Consider the following 16,504-nt stretch of genomic DNA (forward strand, 5'->3'; position numbering starts at 1 on the left):
GGGCAGAGAGAGAAAGAGAGAGAGAAGGAGAGAGAATCACAAGCAGGCTCTTTGAAGAGCCTGACGGGGCTCATTCTAACTAACTGTGAGATCATGACTTGAGCTGAAATCAAGAGTCAGACACTTAGCCAATTGAGCCACCCAGGCACCATGTTTGTTTTTTATTATCGAGTTTTAGGAGTTCTTTGTATATTCTGGATACTAGATGCTTATCAGATAGATACAGGATTTACAAATATTTTCTTGAATTCTGTGGGTTGTCTTTGATTTCTCTTGATAGTGTTCTTTGGTGCACAAAAGTTTTTAATTTTGATGAAGTCCAATTGATTTATTTTGTTGTTGTTGCCTGCGTTTTGGTGTTATATTCAAGAAATCACTGCCGAATCCAATATCATGAAGATTTCCTTTATGTTTTCTTTTAAGAGGTTTATAGTTTTAGTTCTTAAGTTTAGGTCTTCAAATCATTTTGAGTTACTTTTTGTATATGTTATAAGGTAAGGGTCCACTTCATTTGCATGTGGATATTTGTTGTCCTAAATGTGCTTCATTTTGGAACAACCCCGCCCCCTCCTTCTGAGTTACTACTCTCAATTGAATAGTAAAACCAATTGTATACTTCTTTTTTTCTCAGTCTTTTAAGGCTCATAGAGGTGTCTCCCCTCCAACAGGAAATCTGATGCCTGTTAGGCTCCATGGAAGGGTTGGTTGTGTTCTAGTTGAGCTTAAATAACCACACAGAAATAATTGCAGGCACCAGGCAATACATTCCTCTTGTGTCAAATGTCTGAAAGCAACTGTAATTAGCAGAATAGGGGAGGAAAAAGTGGAGGTGTATTTCTCCAGTTTGGGAAAAAAGGAGACAGTGGGCACGCAAAGTGCTCAGAACAGACCCTGGCACTTAGGAAGAGCGGAATAAATGGTAACTGAGCTGTGGACCCTCTTAACTTCCCCGTCTGTAAATAAGGGAATTGGCTAAGTTGATACATTCTCGGACCTTGGGTGATTCATTTTCCAGGCGCACGGGGAAACGGAAGCCAGAGGAAACAAAGAAGCCTGGCGACTCTGCGCCCAGGCCCGGATTTAGCACAGCAGGTAACTACCCACCTGGCTTTGGAGGCGACCCAAGAGCCAGGCTGAAGGGGCGGGCAGCGGCCAAGGGGAGGGGCTTACCCGTCTCCGCCCACACCCCACCGTTTTCCTTATTGGCCCCGTGAGCTCTATAACTCGTGACGTCACACGTGTGCGCCACGAGTGTGGAAAAGGGGGCGTGGCCCACCGAGAAGGAGGAGACAAGATGGCGACGTCCGTGGGGCCGCGGTGCCTGAGGTTGCTGCGCGGTGTCACGTCGTGGCGGAGCAGGTATAGCTGCTTGGGGAGGTTGCCTCAGGGCCGGAGGCAGCTTAGACCGAACCGGAGTCGGGAGGGAGGAGTCGTTTCCCTGTTACGGGCTCGACCTGAGGAGGGGTCGGGTGGAGACGGCGCCATCCACCTTCACCTCAATCAGGTGGGACTCCCGGCGTGTAGGGAGGTCCGGGTTTAGTTAGGGGCTGGCCTGAGCGCTCTCGCTTTGCCTTTTACAGCTAAGTGGAAGTCCAGAAGGGAGAAAAACAAGAAAACCAAACAAAACAGATGGTTGCCTGCCCGCCACTAGAGTCGAGGCTGGACTGAACGCTTCTTTCGGGATTTGTGTTCCTGGAAGGGCGACAAGATGTGGGAAGAGCTTTGGACTGGAAGTTGGGGTCTTTACTTTGGATTCTTGGTGTTTGAAGCGAAGAGGTTGGATTCAGTAATTGCAAATAGTCTGTTAAGAAATTAGGTCTTGGTTACTCTGGTTGACTCCCAACTGTTAAGTTCTTAGAGTTGGAAGAGACGTGAGAGGTCATCTAAATCCAGCTGTTTTTGGAATTGTGGAAATCGAGGCCTTGAGAGAGGGAGGGACTTGCTCAGTTTTACCCAGCCAATTAGTAGCAGAGTCCCGACCCCGACCAGGCTACCTGTCTCTCACTCAAGGAGCTTTCCCTTAGGCTGTCCACCATGAGGGCATTTATTATCCACAAATAGCTAGGGACCATTTGGACTCTCAGAAAATGGATTAAAATGTGGGTAGCTATGACTCAGAGTCGGCTGCTTGGTGTCATTTCAAAGTGAGAAGGTTTGGAGACGCATAGTGATTTTTGTTTTTCTGGCAGGGTTAATTTTGTCAGCATTGACCAAAACTTGCTCTGTGACCAGAGGTGACCTATCATTGTGATTTGGGGAAGTAAAAGGATACTGGATTTGGACTGAAAGTGAGCAGAAACTGATTGTCCTTACCATCAAAGCTTTACTCTCCTATCATGGACTATTTCAGAAATGGTGTAGTTCTCTCAGGAGGGGGCTCTGCAACGTGTGGTAACAGTTGGGATTTGGAAAGGAGGGTCTCTGCTTTCGATACTAATACCAGATGTGCTGTTTGTCAGTCAGCCGTGAATTCACCTAAACTGTGTCATGAGTTAGAATGACTAAAAAATGGCATTCCTAAAATATTTTTTTAGATGAGGAGGAAGATTTACTCACTCACCATCATTAAAAAAAAAGGGTTGGAGGTGGGGAGTCCTACTTTAGTATCAATATAGATAAATGAGATTGGATTTAGGTGTAGTGGTTGGAAAGGATGAGGATTTGGGTACAATAAGAGCTTTTAATTTTCAAAGGTATTATATATTGTTGATAACAAATACCAAAACAGCATTTTCATAGGCTTTAAGTAAAGCATGGCTGTGAGACATACAGATGAAAACCTCATATTGCAGGGGAGTTTTACAGTTACTGGGTGACGTGTGGCAGGTGATAGAACAAAGAGAAAACAACGTCTTGGGTAATTAAGGGCCATATTTCCCAAATTTGTTTGATAAAATAATAGGGTAGGTATTTATTAGAAATTGAGATTCTCAGATATATCCCCATCCTGCTGCCAAATTCAGATTTACTAGGTGTAGTAGCTTGGGACTGCAAGTGCCTTAGATGACTCTTAGGTTCAGGCAAGCATACACTGACTCCTTAGTACCTAAGGAGTGGTTGGCTTGTACAAGGCTTTCATTCAGAAATATTGACATTCCTACCACTGCAAACCATAGTGCCAGGGACCATGGGGAAAGGAACAACGAAGACAGGAATTAAAAGATACAGCATTTGGAATGGGCTTTTTGTTTAAAGAATTTTGCAGTCTAGTAGAAGAGAGAGAAAACACTCAACACTAACACAAGATAGAATGTGGAATAAGGCCTTCAGGAGGTCTGCCAGTTCATTTTTAGAAAAGCTTCGTATGTTCAGAAAGCAGGAGCGATTCTCCCTCTCTTTGCTCCTCCCCCACTCATGCTATGTCTCTCTCTGTCTCTCAAGAATGAATAAATGCTAAAAAAAATTTTTTTAAAAAAACGGGGGCGCCTGGGTGGCTCAGTTGGTTAAGCCCCTACTCAGTTCAGGTCATGATCTCATGGTCCGAGAGTTCAAGCCTGCGTCAGGCTCTGAGCTGTCAGCACTCATGCCCTGTCTCTTTCTGTCTCTCAAAAATGAATAAATGTTAAAAAAAAAAGGGGGGGGGGCAGGAGAGATAGAAGGATTATAGTTAAAATGTCACCACCCGGGATGATGTTAAAAGATTTTAAGTTTACATGACTTTAATTCTATTTTTTTAATTATTATTTTTTTTTTATTTTGGAGAGAGAAAGAGAGCACATGAGGGATGGGCACAGAGAGGGAGACAGGATCTGAAGCAGGCTCCATGGTCCCAGAGCAGAGCCTGATGTGGGGCTTGAACTCACAAACCATGAGATCATGACCTCAGCTGAAGCTGGATGCTTAATCGACTGAGCCACCCAGGTGCCCCAAAAGTGTTTTTTAACCATGACAATATGGCCATAGAGCAGTCAGTGTGGATGCTTGTCATAGGCAGTTTTTTTTTTAAAGTAATCTTTACTCCCGCAACGTGGGGCTTAAACTCATGACCCCAAGACCAAGAGTTGCTTGCTCCACTGACTGAGCTAGCCATGGGCCCCTGGTCATAGACAGTTGATATAGCCATCTCAGTGTGTGTGCCAGCTGAACATAAACTCTGTTACTTTAAAAAATAGTAATAGGGGTGCACCTGGGTGTCTCAGTGGGTTAAGCGTCCAGCTCTTGATTTTTGCTCAGGTCATGCATCTCTTGGTTCGTGAGATTGTGCTCCTGCTGTCAGTGTGAAGCCTGCTTGGGATTCTCTCTCTCCCTCTCTGCCTCTCCCCTGCTCATGCTCGGGCTCCTTCCCTCTCTCTCTCAAACATAAATAAACATTTAAAAAGTAGTAATATGTAGCTAGGTGCTGGTTTTTTATGATTGTCTCATGTAGTGTCAATGGGATCCTGTTTTTACGGGTGGGGAAATTGAGGCGTAGAATTAATTGAGTTTCCTAAAGTCACATTGCTAATGAGTGGCAGTAAGTCATGCATTCAGACTTATGTGCTCACTCATGGGCTTTAATCACCTGCTTGCAGCATGCCCACTTGAGTCACCACCTAGAAGAGTCAGCTGATTGAATTTATCCATTCATCCTTCTGGGGTTTAATCTCACCATTGAGATTGGAGTTCAGTGGGAAAGCAGGCAAAGTAAACAAATAGGTGATATATACACACACACACATACATACATACATACATACACACACACACACACACAATCTTTTTGTTTCAGGTAGTGAGAAGTGCCATGAAAAAAATAAAGGAAGATGATTAAAGGGCACATGGTATTCGGGTAAGACAAACTGAGAAGGGAACATTTCACAGAGAACTGAATGATGAGGGAGTGGGCCACATAGAAGGGTGTGCCCATTAGAACAAACAGCAAATGCAAGGGTGTGGAAAGAGGCAAAGGTGTGGTGAGTACTAGGAGTGGCAACTGGAATGAGTAAGGAGGAGACAGAAAGCAGTAGGATATCTGAGAATCCAGCAAGGACCAAGTACATGGGGTCTGGTCTTTTCTGTTTTGAAAAGGTCACTCTGGCTGTTTTGTGGTGAATAGGATATAGAGGGCCAAGAGTGGAAAGTGGAGAACAGACTTTCTCAATCACTTGTTAAGAGAATCAGGTGTCTTCGGTTAGAGTGTGAGTAGTGGTGGCAATGAGAAATAGATATATTTATATACATCTATATATCTTTATATCTATGCGTGTGTATAATTTTTTTTTACATTTTTTTTTTTTTTTTTTTTTTTTTAGTAATCTCTACACCCAACATGGGGCTCGAATTCATGACCCCGAGAACAAGTCGCATGCTCTTCCAGCTGAGCCAGCCAGGTGCTCCTAGACAGATAAATATATTTTAAAGGTAGAGTCTTCCTGTCTTGCCAGTGGATTGAGTGTGGATAATGAGAGAGAAACGTCTTCTATATGAATGAGTCTCAGGGTTTTGACTTGTGTAGCTGTGTAAAGGGTGCCTTTTGCTGAAATGGTATATTATAGTAATGCTGCTATGGTAACAGGTAAACCCCAGCATCTCAGTGACTTAACACAGTGAAAGTTTATGTCTTGGGGCACCTGGGTAGCTCAGTTGGTTAAGCATCTTACTCTTGATTTTGGTTCAGGTCATGATCTCATGTTCTGTGAGTTCAAGCCCCACATGGGGTTTTGTGCTGACAGCATGGAGCCTGCTTGGAATTCTTTCTCCCTCTCTTTCTGCCCCTCCCCTGCTTGCTCTCTGGCTCTCTCTCTCTCAAAAATAAACGTTTGAAAAAAAAAATCTTAAAGTTCTCATCACAAGAAAAAAATTTTGTTAACTGTATGGTGACAGATGTTAACCAGACTTATTGTGGTGATCTTTTCACAGTATATATACATATTGATTTATGTTGTACACCTGAAACTAACAATGTTATATGTCGATTATACCTCAGTAAAAAAGAGAGAAAGGGGTCAGTTGTGGCAGATGCTCTGTGAGAGGTCAAATAACACGAGACTCAAGAAATATGCATTGGTGTTGGCAACCTGGAAGTTGTTGGTGACCTTGACAAGAGGTGACATGGTTGAAACAAAAGCTTGGTTGAGCAGGATTAAGAGAGGGTTAGAGGTGAGGAAGTAGTGCCAGTGAACATAGCTCTTTTTTTTCTTTACTTTTTATTTTAATTCCAGTTAATGTACAATGTTATATTAGTTTCAGATGTACAGTGATTCAACACTTCCATACAACACATGCTGCTCATCATGTGACAAGTGCACTGTTTTTTTTTTTCTTTTTAATTTTTTAAATGTTTATTTTTTGAGAGAGGAGGAGGGACAGAGAGAGAGGGAGAGAGAGAATCTCAAGCAGGCTCTGCATCGTCAGCACAGCCTGACACGAGGCTCAAATCCACAAACTGTGAGATCATGACCTGAGCTGAAACCAAGAGTCAGATGCTTAACTGACTGAACCACCCAGGTGCCCCCTCTTTTTTTTTTAAGTTTGCTTATTAATTTTTGAGAGTGAGTGTGCGGGTGAGTCGGGAAGGAGCAGAGAGAGAGAGAGCAAGAGAGAGGATCCCAAGGATCCCAAACAGAGGATCTCCCAGGGCAGGGCCTGATGTGGAGCTCGAACTCACAGACCTTGGGATCATGAACCAAAATCGAGTTGGACACTCAACCAATTGAGCCACGTGCTCAAGTCAGGTGCTTCATGACAAGTGCACTCCTTAATCCCCATCACCCATTTAATCTATCCCCTACACACCTCCCTCTGGTAACAACCAATTCTCTTAATGTTTTATTTCTTAAATTCCATATATAAGTGAAATCATTTGTTATTTGTCTTCCTCTGACTTATTTCGCTTAACATTATACTCTCTCGCTCCGTTCGTGTCATTGTAAATGGGAAGATTTCATTCCCTCTGAGGGCCAAATACTATTCCATTGTATATGTATACCATATATTCTTTAACCATTCATCAGTCAATGGACATTTGGTCTGCTTCCATATCTTGGCTATTGTAAATAATGTTACTATAAACATAGGGCTGCATGTATCCCTTTGAATTAGTGTTTTTGTATTCTTTGGGTAAATACCCAGTAGTGTAATTCCTGGATTGTAAGTTCTATTTTTAACTTTTTGAGGAACCTCCATACTGTTTTCTACAGTTGCTGTACCAGTTTGCATTCCCACCAGCAGTACAAGACAGTTTCATTTTCTTCACAGCCTTACCAACACCTGTTGTTTCTTGTGTTTTTGATTTTAGCCATTCTGACAGGTGTGAGGCGATATTGCTTTGTAGTTTTGATTTGCCTGATGATGAGTGATGATGAGTGCCTTTTCACGTGACTGTTAGCCATCTGTATATCTTCTTTGGAGAAACGTCTGCTCCTGTCTTCTGCCCATTTTTATTTGGATTATTGGTTTTTTTGGGTGTTGAGTTTTTAAGTTCTTTAATATTTTTTGGATACTAACACTTTATTGGATATATCATCTTCTTTCATTCCATAGGTTGCCTTTTAGTTTTGTTTCCTTTGCTGTGCAGCTTTTATTTTGATGTAGTCCCAATAGTTTGTTTTTGCTTTTGTTTCCCTTGCCTCAGGGGTCCTATCTAGAATCAAGTTGCTACAGCCAATGTCAGAGAAGTTACTGCCTGTGTTCTAGGATTTTTACAGTTGACAGTGCACGTAGCTCTTTTTAAGAGCTTGTTATGAAGGAGAGAAGAAAAGTGGGGTGGAAGCTAGAGAAGGGTCCATGGTAGACAGTGTTTATGTAAGATTGGAGAACATGCAGCATTTATCTCAGGATACGAATGATCCAGTTACAAAAGACTAACTAGTGTAATGGGGTATTTGCCAGGCATTTTTTTCCAGGAGCCGGGGTTACAGAGGTGTATGAGAGAACTGAGCTCTGTGTTCTTGGGCAGGCGTGCTGAGGTGAAGGCCCATATGCAAGACAAACCACCTGAGTGCTGTGTGTCTGGTTACAGTGGATAGACCATTATCTCCCATTTGTACCTCCCCAGCCAAGGGAAGAAAAGCCTTATTCAGCAGTCTGCAAACATTCTTTTAGTTGGGGGGTTCAGCATTCATTCTGGAACACAATACAGCAGTGTACAGAACACAACAATGTACCTTTAGTCAGTTTTTACACTTCTTGTTCTAATTCTGTTTGGAAAGCGGGGTTTGAGGCTTTTAGCTTTTGTAGTGGGAGTTTCCAGTCTTAGAGATGAGCATTGTTCACTGCTGAAAGAACATTCATATACTGAAACATACCCTTTGTGTTAATAGCTGTACATCTCTCTGGCCTTAGTGGTGATGATTATCATGATTCCATCCTTTTTCTCTATACGAATCTGACTTGCCTGTGGGAGAATCAGATTCTCCCACATATTAGCACCATGCTGTGACGGTGTTTTTAAGTCAATTTCAAGTAAAAGAAAAAAAAAAGGTGCCTAAATCTGATCATGTTTGCAGGCTATCTATATAAGACATAACTACTAAATATCCATGAAAATGTATATTATTGTATGAAGGTCATAAATGTAGTTTTATTTTCCATAAAAGTAGCAATGTAGACATTTGTAATAAATTATTACATCTCACATAAAAGGCCTCAGCAGAAAAAGAAGTGCTTACTGACAAGGACTATTTTCTTTATTTTACTATTTTTTTACTAATTTCTTTACTTTAGATTTCAGGTCAAAATTTGGGGAAACCGAAGTGCTATCTGAATTGACAATGAGATGTGTGCTCTTTGATTAGGGGAAATGAAAATTCACAAATGCTTTCCTTGCTGACAGTCATTTATTGCCACTGGGAAAATGTCCAGTTTCCTTGGGTGAAGGTGAAAGAGAAACAAACTGAGTCAAAAATAATGTTTTCTTAGGGGCACCTGGGTGGCTCAGTCGGTTAAGCGTCCGACTTCAGCTAGGTCATGATCTCGCGGTTTGGGAGTTCGAGACCCGTGTTGGGCTCTGTGCTGACAGCTCAGAGCCTGGAACCTGCTTCAGATTCTGTGTCTCCCTCTGCCCCTCCCCTGCTCACTCTGTCTCTCAATAATAAATAAACATAAAAAAAAAAAAAAGAAATAATGTTTTCTTAGAGTGGAAAGCTATCCTTGGTATTTTTTTTCTCAGGAGGCCTGAAACGTGTTCAATCTGTCAGCATAGCTTGACAAAGTAGCAAAGTAGCCACAAAAGATAATCCAGAAATTCTAAATTAATTGAGCTTTCTAGACTTGAAGTAGATTAGAATAATTACACATGGTTTGTGTCATTTTTTTTCCAGGACAGATTTTTAAAATTTAAAATGTGTTAGATTCTTTAATGCGTAGGGGTTAGATGTTTTAAAAACAAATTTTTTTTTTAATGTTTATTTATTTTTGACAGAGAGAGAGCATGAGTGGGGGAGGGGCAGAGAGAGAGGGAGACACAGAATCCGAAGCAGGCTCCAGGCTCTGAACTGACAGCACAGAGCCCGATGTAGGGCTCGAACTCACGGACCGTGAGATCATGACCTGAGCCGAAGTCAGATGCCCAACCGACTGAGCCACCTGGCCTCCCCTGGGGGTTAGATGTTTACGAGGCTGTTTAGAGTTCTTTTGTGGTACAGAAACATACGGCTTTGTGTAAGAGTGCTGGCTTTACTGCCTGTTATGATATTATGCTTAATTAAGAAAATAACTTTATTGTGAAATAGTTTCAGAAGTTAAAATAGAATTCCCAAATACTCTTTACTCAGATTCCCCAGATGTCGACTGTATTTGCTTTACTATTCTCCCTCCCTGTCCCCTCTTCAGGTGTATGTGTGTGTGTATATATATATTTTTCCAAAACACTTGAGAGAAAATTACAGATCTGATATCCCTTTACTTTGAACCATTTTAGCCTTTTTCCTACAAGAACATTTTTCTCACACAACCACAGTGGTGGTCAAAACCAGGAAATTAACATTCATATAAGATTGTTAGTGAATCTATAGATTGTATTCAAGTTTTGCCAGTTGCTCCACTAATTTTTTAAAAATTTTAAGGTAAATGTTTAACAGTTCATTTCTGTTTGCTTATAGCCTCCTCCACCATGAGAACACTGTTCTGAGCCATTTCCTACAGTCCTTAAGGAAGCTGCCTGTCAGAGCCTTTTATACAAGTAAGTAGCAATTATAGGTAGTGCTGGCCTCTCTGTGCTTCAGTTTGCTTATCAGTATACTGGGATAAACAGGTCCTATTTCATAGGGAAATTATTAGAATTAAATTAAAATTAAATGACCTTATATCTGTGGAGTGCTTAGAGTACCAGGCATATAGTTATTACTGAAGCACTAGTGATTGTGACCTGATCATTTTTACTGGCTGCATAGTATTCCATTGAATGACTGTACCATTTGGTGTTAGACATTTAAATTGTTTCTAGGCTTTTTCTACTATATACTTATTCTTTTCTCCTTAATGTTTATTATTAAGAGAGAGCACGAGCAGGGGAGGGTCAGAGAGTGGGGACAGAGGATCTGAAGTGGGCTTTGCACTAACAGCAATAAGCTGGATGTGGGACTCGAGCCCACAAACTGTGAGATCGTGACCTGAGCTGAAATCAGACGCTCAACTGACTGAGCCACCCAAGGACTTCTCTACTATATATTTCTGTGGTAATATATATTTGTGCAGCTTCAGGATAAATTTGTAGAGTTAGACTTGCTGAATCAGAAGATTTATGTGTTTTGCAAGTTGGTATTTAGGCCAAATTGCTCTTCAAAGAGGATTGTTCCACTTTATATGCGTTTGAGTAGGAGGTGCTCGTGAATGTGTCAGTTCCCCACACCCTCATCAAAACTGTGGATTGTGAACTTTTTGATATTGTAAGCAGCCATTTGAACTTGTACAAGAATGTGTCTTGTCTTTACTATTTAGATACCATTTTTTTAAGTTTACTTATTTTGAGAGAGAGAGAATGTGTGAGCAGGGGAGGAGCAGAGAGAGAGAGGGAGGGAGGGAGGGGGGGGAGAGAGAGAGAGAGAGAATGAGAGAGAGAATGAGAGAGAGAGAGAATCCTAAGCAGGCTCTGTGCTGTTAGTGCAGAGCCTGATGTGGGGCTCCATCTCACAAACTGTGAGATTATGACCTGAGCCAAAATTGAGAGTTGGGTGTTTAACCAGCTGAGCCACCCAGGCACCACCTAGATATCCTTTTTATTCTATCATATCAGAAGCCATTTTGAACTGTCCAGTGAGAATATCTTGGGGATAAAATGAGATGGTTGATGAGAGCGAAAGCAAAACTATTTATTTATTTATTTATTTATTTATTTATTTATTTATTTATTTAAAATGTTTGTTTATTTTTGAGAAAGAGAGACAGAGTGTGAGCAGGAAAGGCATAAAGAGAGAGACATAGAATCCAAGCAGGCTCCAGGCCCTGAGCTGTCAGCACAGAGCCTGATGTGGGGCTTGAACTCACAGACCATGAGGTCATGACCTGAGCTGAAGTCAGCCACTCAACCAAGTCACTCAGGCGCTCCTATTTATTTAAAAAAAAAGTTTTTTTTTAAAGTTTATTTATTTATTTTGAGAGAGAGAGAGAGTGTGTGCGAGCACAGAAGCGGGAGAAGGGCAGAGGTGCCCCTCCACTATTTAACTTTAGAACATTTTCATTCCCTCCTCACTGCGCCTCAACACCCCCCCGACCCCGCCCCAAATCTGCAGTCCCTTGCAGCCACTAATCTACTTTATGTCTCTGTAGTATGTTTCCTATACTGGACGGTTCATGTGAAAGAAATTCTACAGTATGCAGCCTTTGTGGCTGGCTTCTTTCATGTATTGTTTTCAAGGTTCATGTTATATCATGTGTCAATACTTCATTCCTTTTTTATGATCAAATATTCTATTATATGGATATACCTCATTTTGTTTATTCATTCACCAATTGAAGGCCATTTGGATTGTTTCTGTTTTTTGGCTGGTGTTGGACATTCTTGCACAAATTTTTGTGTAGATGTATCTTTCTTTTCTCTCAGGAATATCCCTAAGAACAGAATTGCTGGGTCGTATGGTAATTTTATGTTTAACATTTTGAGGAACTGACAAACTCTTTTTCAAAGTGGCTGCCCCACTTTATAAAATCCCACCAGCAGTGTACAGGGGTTCAAGTTTCTCCACATCCTTGCCAATACTGAGTTGTCTTTTTTTTTTTTTTTTTTTTTTTAACTAAAAAATTTTTTTGAGAGAGAGTGCGCACGAGAGGGGCAGAGGGAGAGGAAGAGAGAGCATCCCAAGCAGCCTCCGCTCTGGGCTTGATCTCACAACCCTGACATCATGACCTGAGCCAAAATCAAGGGTCAGGCACTTAACCGACTAAGCCGGCTAAGGTGCCCCTGAATTGTCTTTGATTATAACCATCCTAGTGGGTGTGAAGTTGTAGCTCAGTTTGGTTTTGATTTGCATTTCCCTGATCACTAATGATGTTGTATTGGTTTGTTACAGCTGTTGTAACAAAGTACCACAAACTGAGTGGCTTACACAGGAAACTTACTCAAGTTCTGAGACTAGAGGTTTGAGATCAAGGTGTCACAGGATTGCTTCCTTCTGATGGTCATGAGAGAGAATCTGTTCCATGCCTCGTGTCTAGCTTCTAATGGTTTGCCGGTGGTCTTTGGCTTGTAGAAGCATCATCCTGGTCTCTGTCTTCATCTTCACATAGCATTCTCCCTATAAGCCTGTCTGTCTCCAGATTTTACCTTTTTATAAGGACACCAGTCATATTGGATTATGGCCCACCATGATGACCTTATTTCATCTTGTTTACCTCTCTAGAGACCCTGTATCCAAGTAAAGTCACATTCTGGGGTACTGGAAATTAGGACTCAGCATACGAATTTTGGGGGGACACAGTTCAACCCATAATAGATGTTCAGCATCTTTTCATGTGCTTATTGGTCATATGTATATCTTCTTTGGAGAAATGTTTATTCAAATCCTTTGTACATTTTTTAATTGGGTTGTCTTTTTTATTATCAAATTGTAAGAATTTATGAGAGTTTGCATTGTAGTATACTAGTGTCCAGTCAGAATTGGGCCTGGATTGTAAAAGTAAGGTCAGAGAGTGCTGGATGAGAAGTGATACCTGACTCCCAGTTGTGGACCTGGTGGTGTCTTGCCAGGCAACTTTGATTAGTTTTGTTTCTTGATCTCTTTTGTGATTCAGTGTTTTCATGTTAAATTCTCTGGCTATGGTGGCAGTTGAGGTGCATTGTAGTTTCACAGGAAAGATGCTTGTCCCTTACTTATTGGTAAGATTTGGAGACAGAAGGGTCTTACTAGTGACTCAAGGTTGTACCTGCTTATCATACCCCTTTAGGGTCCTGTAACCTTTACTGAAGGCTTCTTTTTTTTTTTTTTTTAATGTTTTTATTTATTTTTGAGAGAGAGAGAGAGAGACAGAGTACGAATGGGGGAGGGACAGAGAGAGAGGGAGACACAGAATTGGAAGCAGGCTCCAGGCTCTGAGCTGTCAGCACAGAGTCCGATGTGGGGCTCGAACCCACAAACTGTGAGGTCATGACCTGAGCCAAAGTCAGATGCTTAACTGACTGAGCCACCCAGGCACCCCTACTGAAGGCTTCTAAGATGCGTGACTTTTCCTGGGCCTCCTTTTGGTGCTGTTTGCATGACTCATCCCTGTGCCTTCTCCCAGTCTCAGAATTTTCTGTTTTTTTGTTAACAGATGCCAGAAGAGTCCACACTGCCCCGGCTCGAACCTTGTTCCTGCTGCGCCCCCTGCCCATTCTGTTGGTGACAGGCAGCGGGTATGCAGGTTACCGGCAGTATGAGAAGTACAGGGAGCGAGAGCTGGAGAAGCTGGGCTTGGAGATTCCACCCAAACTTGCTGGTCCCTGGGAGGTAGGACTAAGGTGTAGTCACCGTGAATTCTCATTTAACACAACTATCTGACACTTTTTAAATTGCCCCAAAGTTGAAATGTTTGAAAAAGTGCAATGTTCTTTTTTGGAGCTCATGTCTCCAGTGGGTTTTTGGCCAGACACAGACATTATACCTTTGGTGTCATGTTGGGCTTCCCTTCTGTGTCCACACTTACTCCTAATCTCCCCAACAGCTCTGAGGAGAAATTCATTACCTGCTGTTGAAATCCTCAGAGTTCATGCCCTTCTCTGAGGATAAGCTGAAACAGTTGGACTTTTGGAATGTGGCTAAGTTCTCACCAGGAACCAGACTGAAATAATAAAATTTCCTTTATTTTTATTGCTCAAAATGCTTCCCCGACAATAGGACCTTTCAGTAGGGGCAGGCTTCAATGTTGTTGAACCATGAATGATGTACAATAGAACTGTCTTATTCATCTGTGCTCCAGTGGCCCAGAATGATTGGTAACTTAGAGTAGACAGTCAGTAAATTTGGAACTGAGTATTAAGATGCAAGCTTAAAAATGTCTTCTCAGCCATAATTTAGCAAATAAAATATCTGAAATATTAGTAGAGCCAGTGGGTAAAAGCGGGGGTGGGGGGGGTGAGAGTAGAGACTTTATGGTATTTAGATGATGCTCTTGGGTTTCCTCATGAGCCGTTCCCTATCAGTAATCCAGCTCTGCTGAATCCACTGACCAAGGCATGTGGGTCTTAAAGGCGAGTTCCAGCCATGTTCCTCAGTAGCTGTGTGAACGTGAACTTGGTTCACGGCAAATGAACTTGCCATTTGGTTCTCTGTGTGACAGTGTCATAAACAACTATAAAATAGGTTGGATTGGAACCCAACTGAGATTTCTTCCAGCTCTAGCATAGTTTATCTAGGAATATTTGTTGGCATTGGCATTACATGCTACATTATAGGCTTCCTCCTAAAATCCTGTTTTGAATTTTGGTTTTGACCCTCTTCCTCCAGTAGAATCTAGTGTAAAGATTTCACCTGATTTCCACCAGTCCTATAAAACTGTGACTTATTCAGCTGGTCATACAGATCCAGATGTGGCTGTTACCCAAGGAGATACCTGCTTGCCCGTGTGTCTGTCCTTTTTCTGGCCTATTCATACACCTTGGGCTTCATAATAGCCTATCTCAGACCAAGAAAAAAAAAGGCTTTCTGTTTTCTGGTAGTATATGACAAAGTCCTTTTGGCGAAGGGTAATTGTGTAGTATGTGAGTCACACTTTGAAATTTTGCTGTACTCTATTTCCCATGACATTGATGGTTTCCTCTGTAAACGTACCTTCTTGTTTAGGCTGATACTTGTAAGACTGGGATCAATGACCCCACTCAAGATGGTTTCTCTCTGACCCCAAGCATTTGTCAGGCTGAGTCACTCTGCGATGAGCTTGAGACCCATTTCAAAGGTCTTCCAAGAGAATCTACATTTGGAAGAAATCTGTGACTTCTAAAATCATAAAAGACTAATGTCAGTCGTATTTTTTTAGCATTCACCATTTGTATAATTGGAACTACTGCCATATGTGAGTCAATGTCTGAAAGATGACCGTTTGTAAAGAGGACAGGGTTGATTGGCTTATAAGTTCTAGGGCCTGGACAGTAACAGAATACTGGATCAGAGTGGCTCAGTGCTGCACAAGGTCTGAAGCCCCTATTGGTTCAGAGCTGGGTTTAAGTTAGATACTGTTAGATTCTTTTGACTGAGTAAAATGGCCATAGGACTGCTGGATTTACAGGCAGGACTCCAGCATTTCACTTTATGAAAGGGAAATGGTCTGGACTCTGACCAGATATTGTAGGATTTCCGGAGAGGCAGCAGGTCGTGAGAAGGGAGAGTGCTGACTAGGAGTCATGGGCTGGATCCTAGTCTTACCCCTGCCCCACCTAATCCCTGTCATCTCATGAAAAATGAGAGTACCCCAATCTGGTCAATCATCAGAATTGTTGGGGAGCTTTAAAACTATGAATTCTTTGTTCTTATCCCTGGAGATTTAGAAAGTTTGAGCAAGACTCAAGATCTTTGTTTTTAAAAAGCCCCTTTGAGGATTCTGATGATAATGTAGGAACCATGGGCAGATGAGCTGTAAGGTTCCCTTTGGGGCTCTGTTTTTAAGTGGCAAATGAAAATTTCTGTGGGTGATTTTGCTGGAATATAATCTCTTCATATCCTTGGGTCAAGTCAGGCATCTCCAGAGCTTAAGAGAAGACAGGCTGGTAGTTAGGCTGAGATGAGCTCCTGGGGTCAGTGGCACAGTTGAGGTGACTGGGTGATTTTGTTTTACCAATAGCATTTTTTGGATTTCCAGGAGATAGACATGGGTCTAGGGGCAATGTAGCCTTCCCCACACATGAAGCAGTCCTGCTAGCTCCTGTTGGTCAGTGTGCCAGCAGGAAGCTTTTGTTCCCCTTTCCCATCCTGTAAGTTTCTCTTGTGTTGAAGAAATATCTGGGCATCCCTCTCTATCAAAGCTTTAAAATATTTTTAAAATGTTTGTTTTGGGGCTCCTGGGTGGCTCAGTCGGTTAAGCGTCTGACTTCAGCTCAGGTCATGATCTCACAGTTCGTCAGTTCAAGCCCCGCATTGGGCTCTGTGCTGACAGCTCAGAGCCTGGAGCCTGCTTTAGA

General features: G+C 42.0%; 1 protein-coding gene across 4 annotated transcripts in view; it reads left to right on the plus strand.

The window, feature by feature from the left end:
- The first annotated feature begins 1,261 nt into the window (after positions 1-1,261).
- The window catches only part of PISD (phosphatidylserine decarboxylase), a 35,868-nt gene continuing 20,625 nt past the window's right edge, over positions 1,262-16,504 (plus strand). The window contains exons 1-3 of one of the 4 annotated variants that reach the window (XM_045457375.1): positions 1,262-1,359; positions 10,020-10,099; positions 13,666-13,852. In XM_045457375.1, the coding sequence (XP_045313331.1) occupies positions 1,295-1,359; positions 10,020-10,099; positions 13,666-13,852 (332 nt within the window). In that variant the 5' untranslated portion in view covers positions 1,262-1,294. Of the gene's footprint in view, positions 1,360-5,286; positions 5,341-10,019; positions 10,100-13,665; positions 13,853-16,504 lie in introns of those variants that run through there. The other 3 variants (XM_045457376.1, XM_045457377.1, XM_045457381.1) reach the window with 3 other exon arrangements.

This window comes from Leopardus geoffroyi, chromosome D3 (genome assembly GCF_018350155.1).
Source record: "Leopardus geoffroyi isolate Oge1 chromosome D3, O.geoffroyi_Oge1_pat1.0, whole genome shotgun sequence".
In the NCBI taxonomy this organism is placed as follows: domain Eukaryota; kingdom Metazoa; phylum Chordata; class Mammalia; order Carnivora; family Felidae; genus Leopardus; species Leopardus geoffroyi.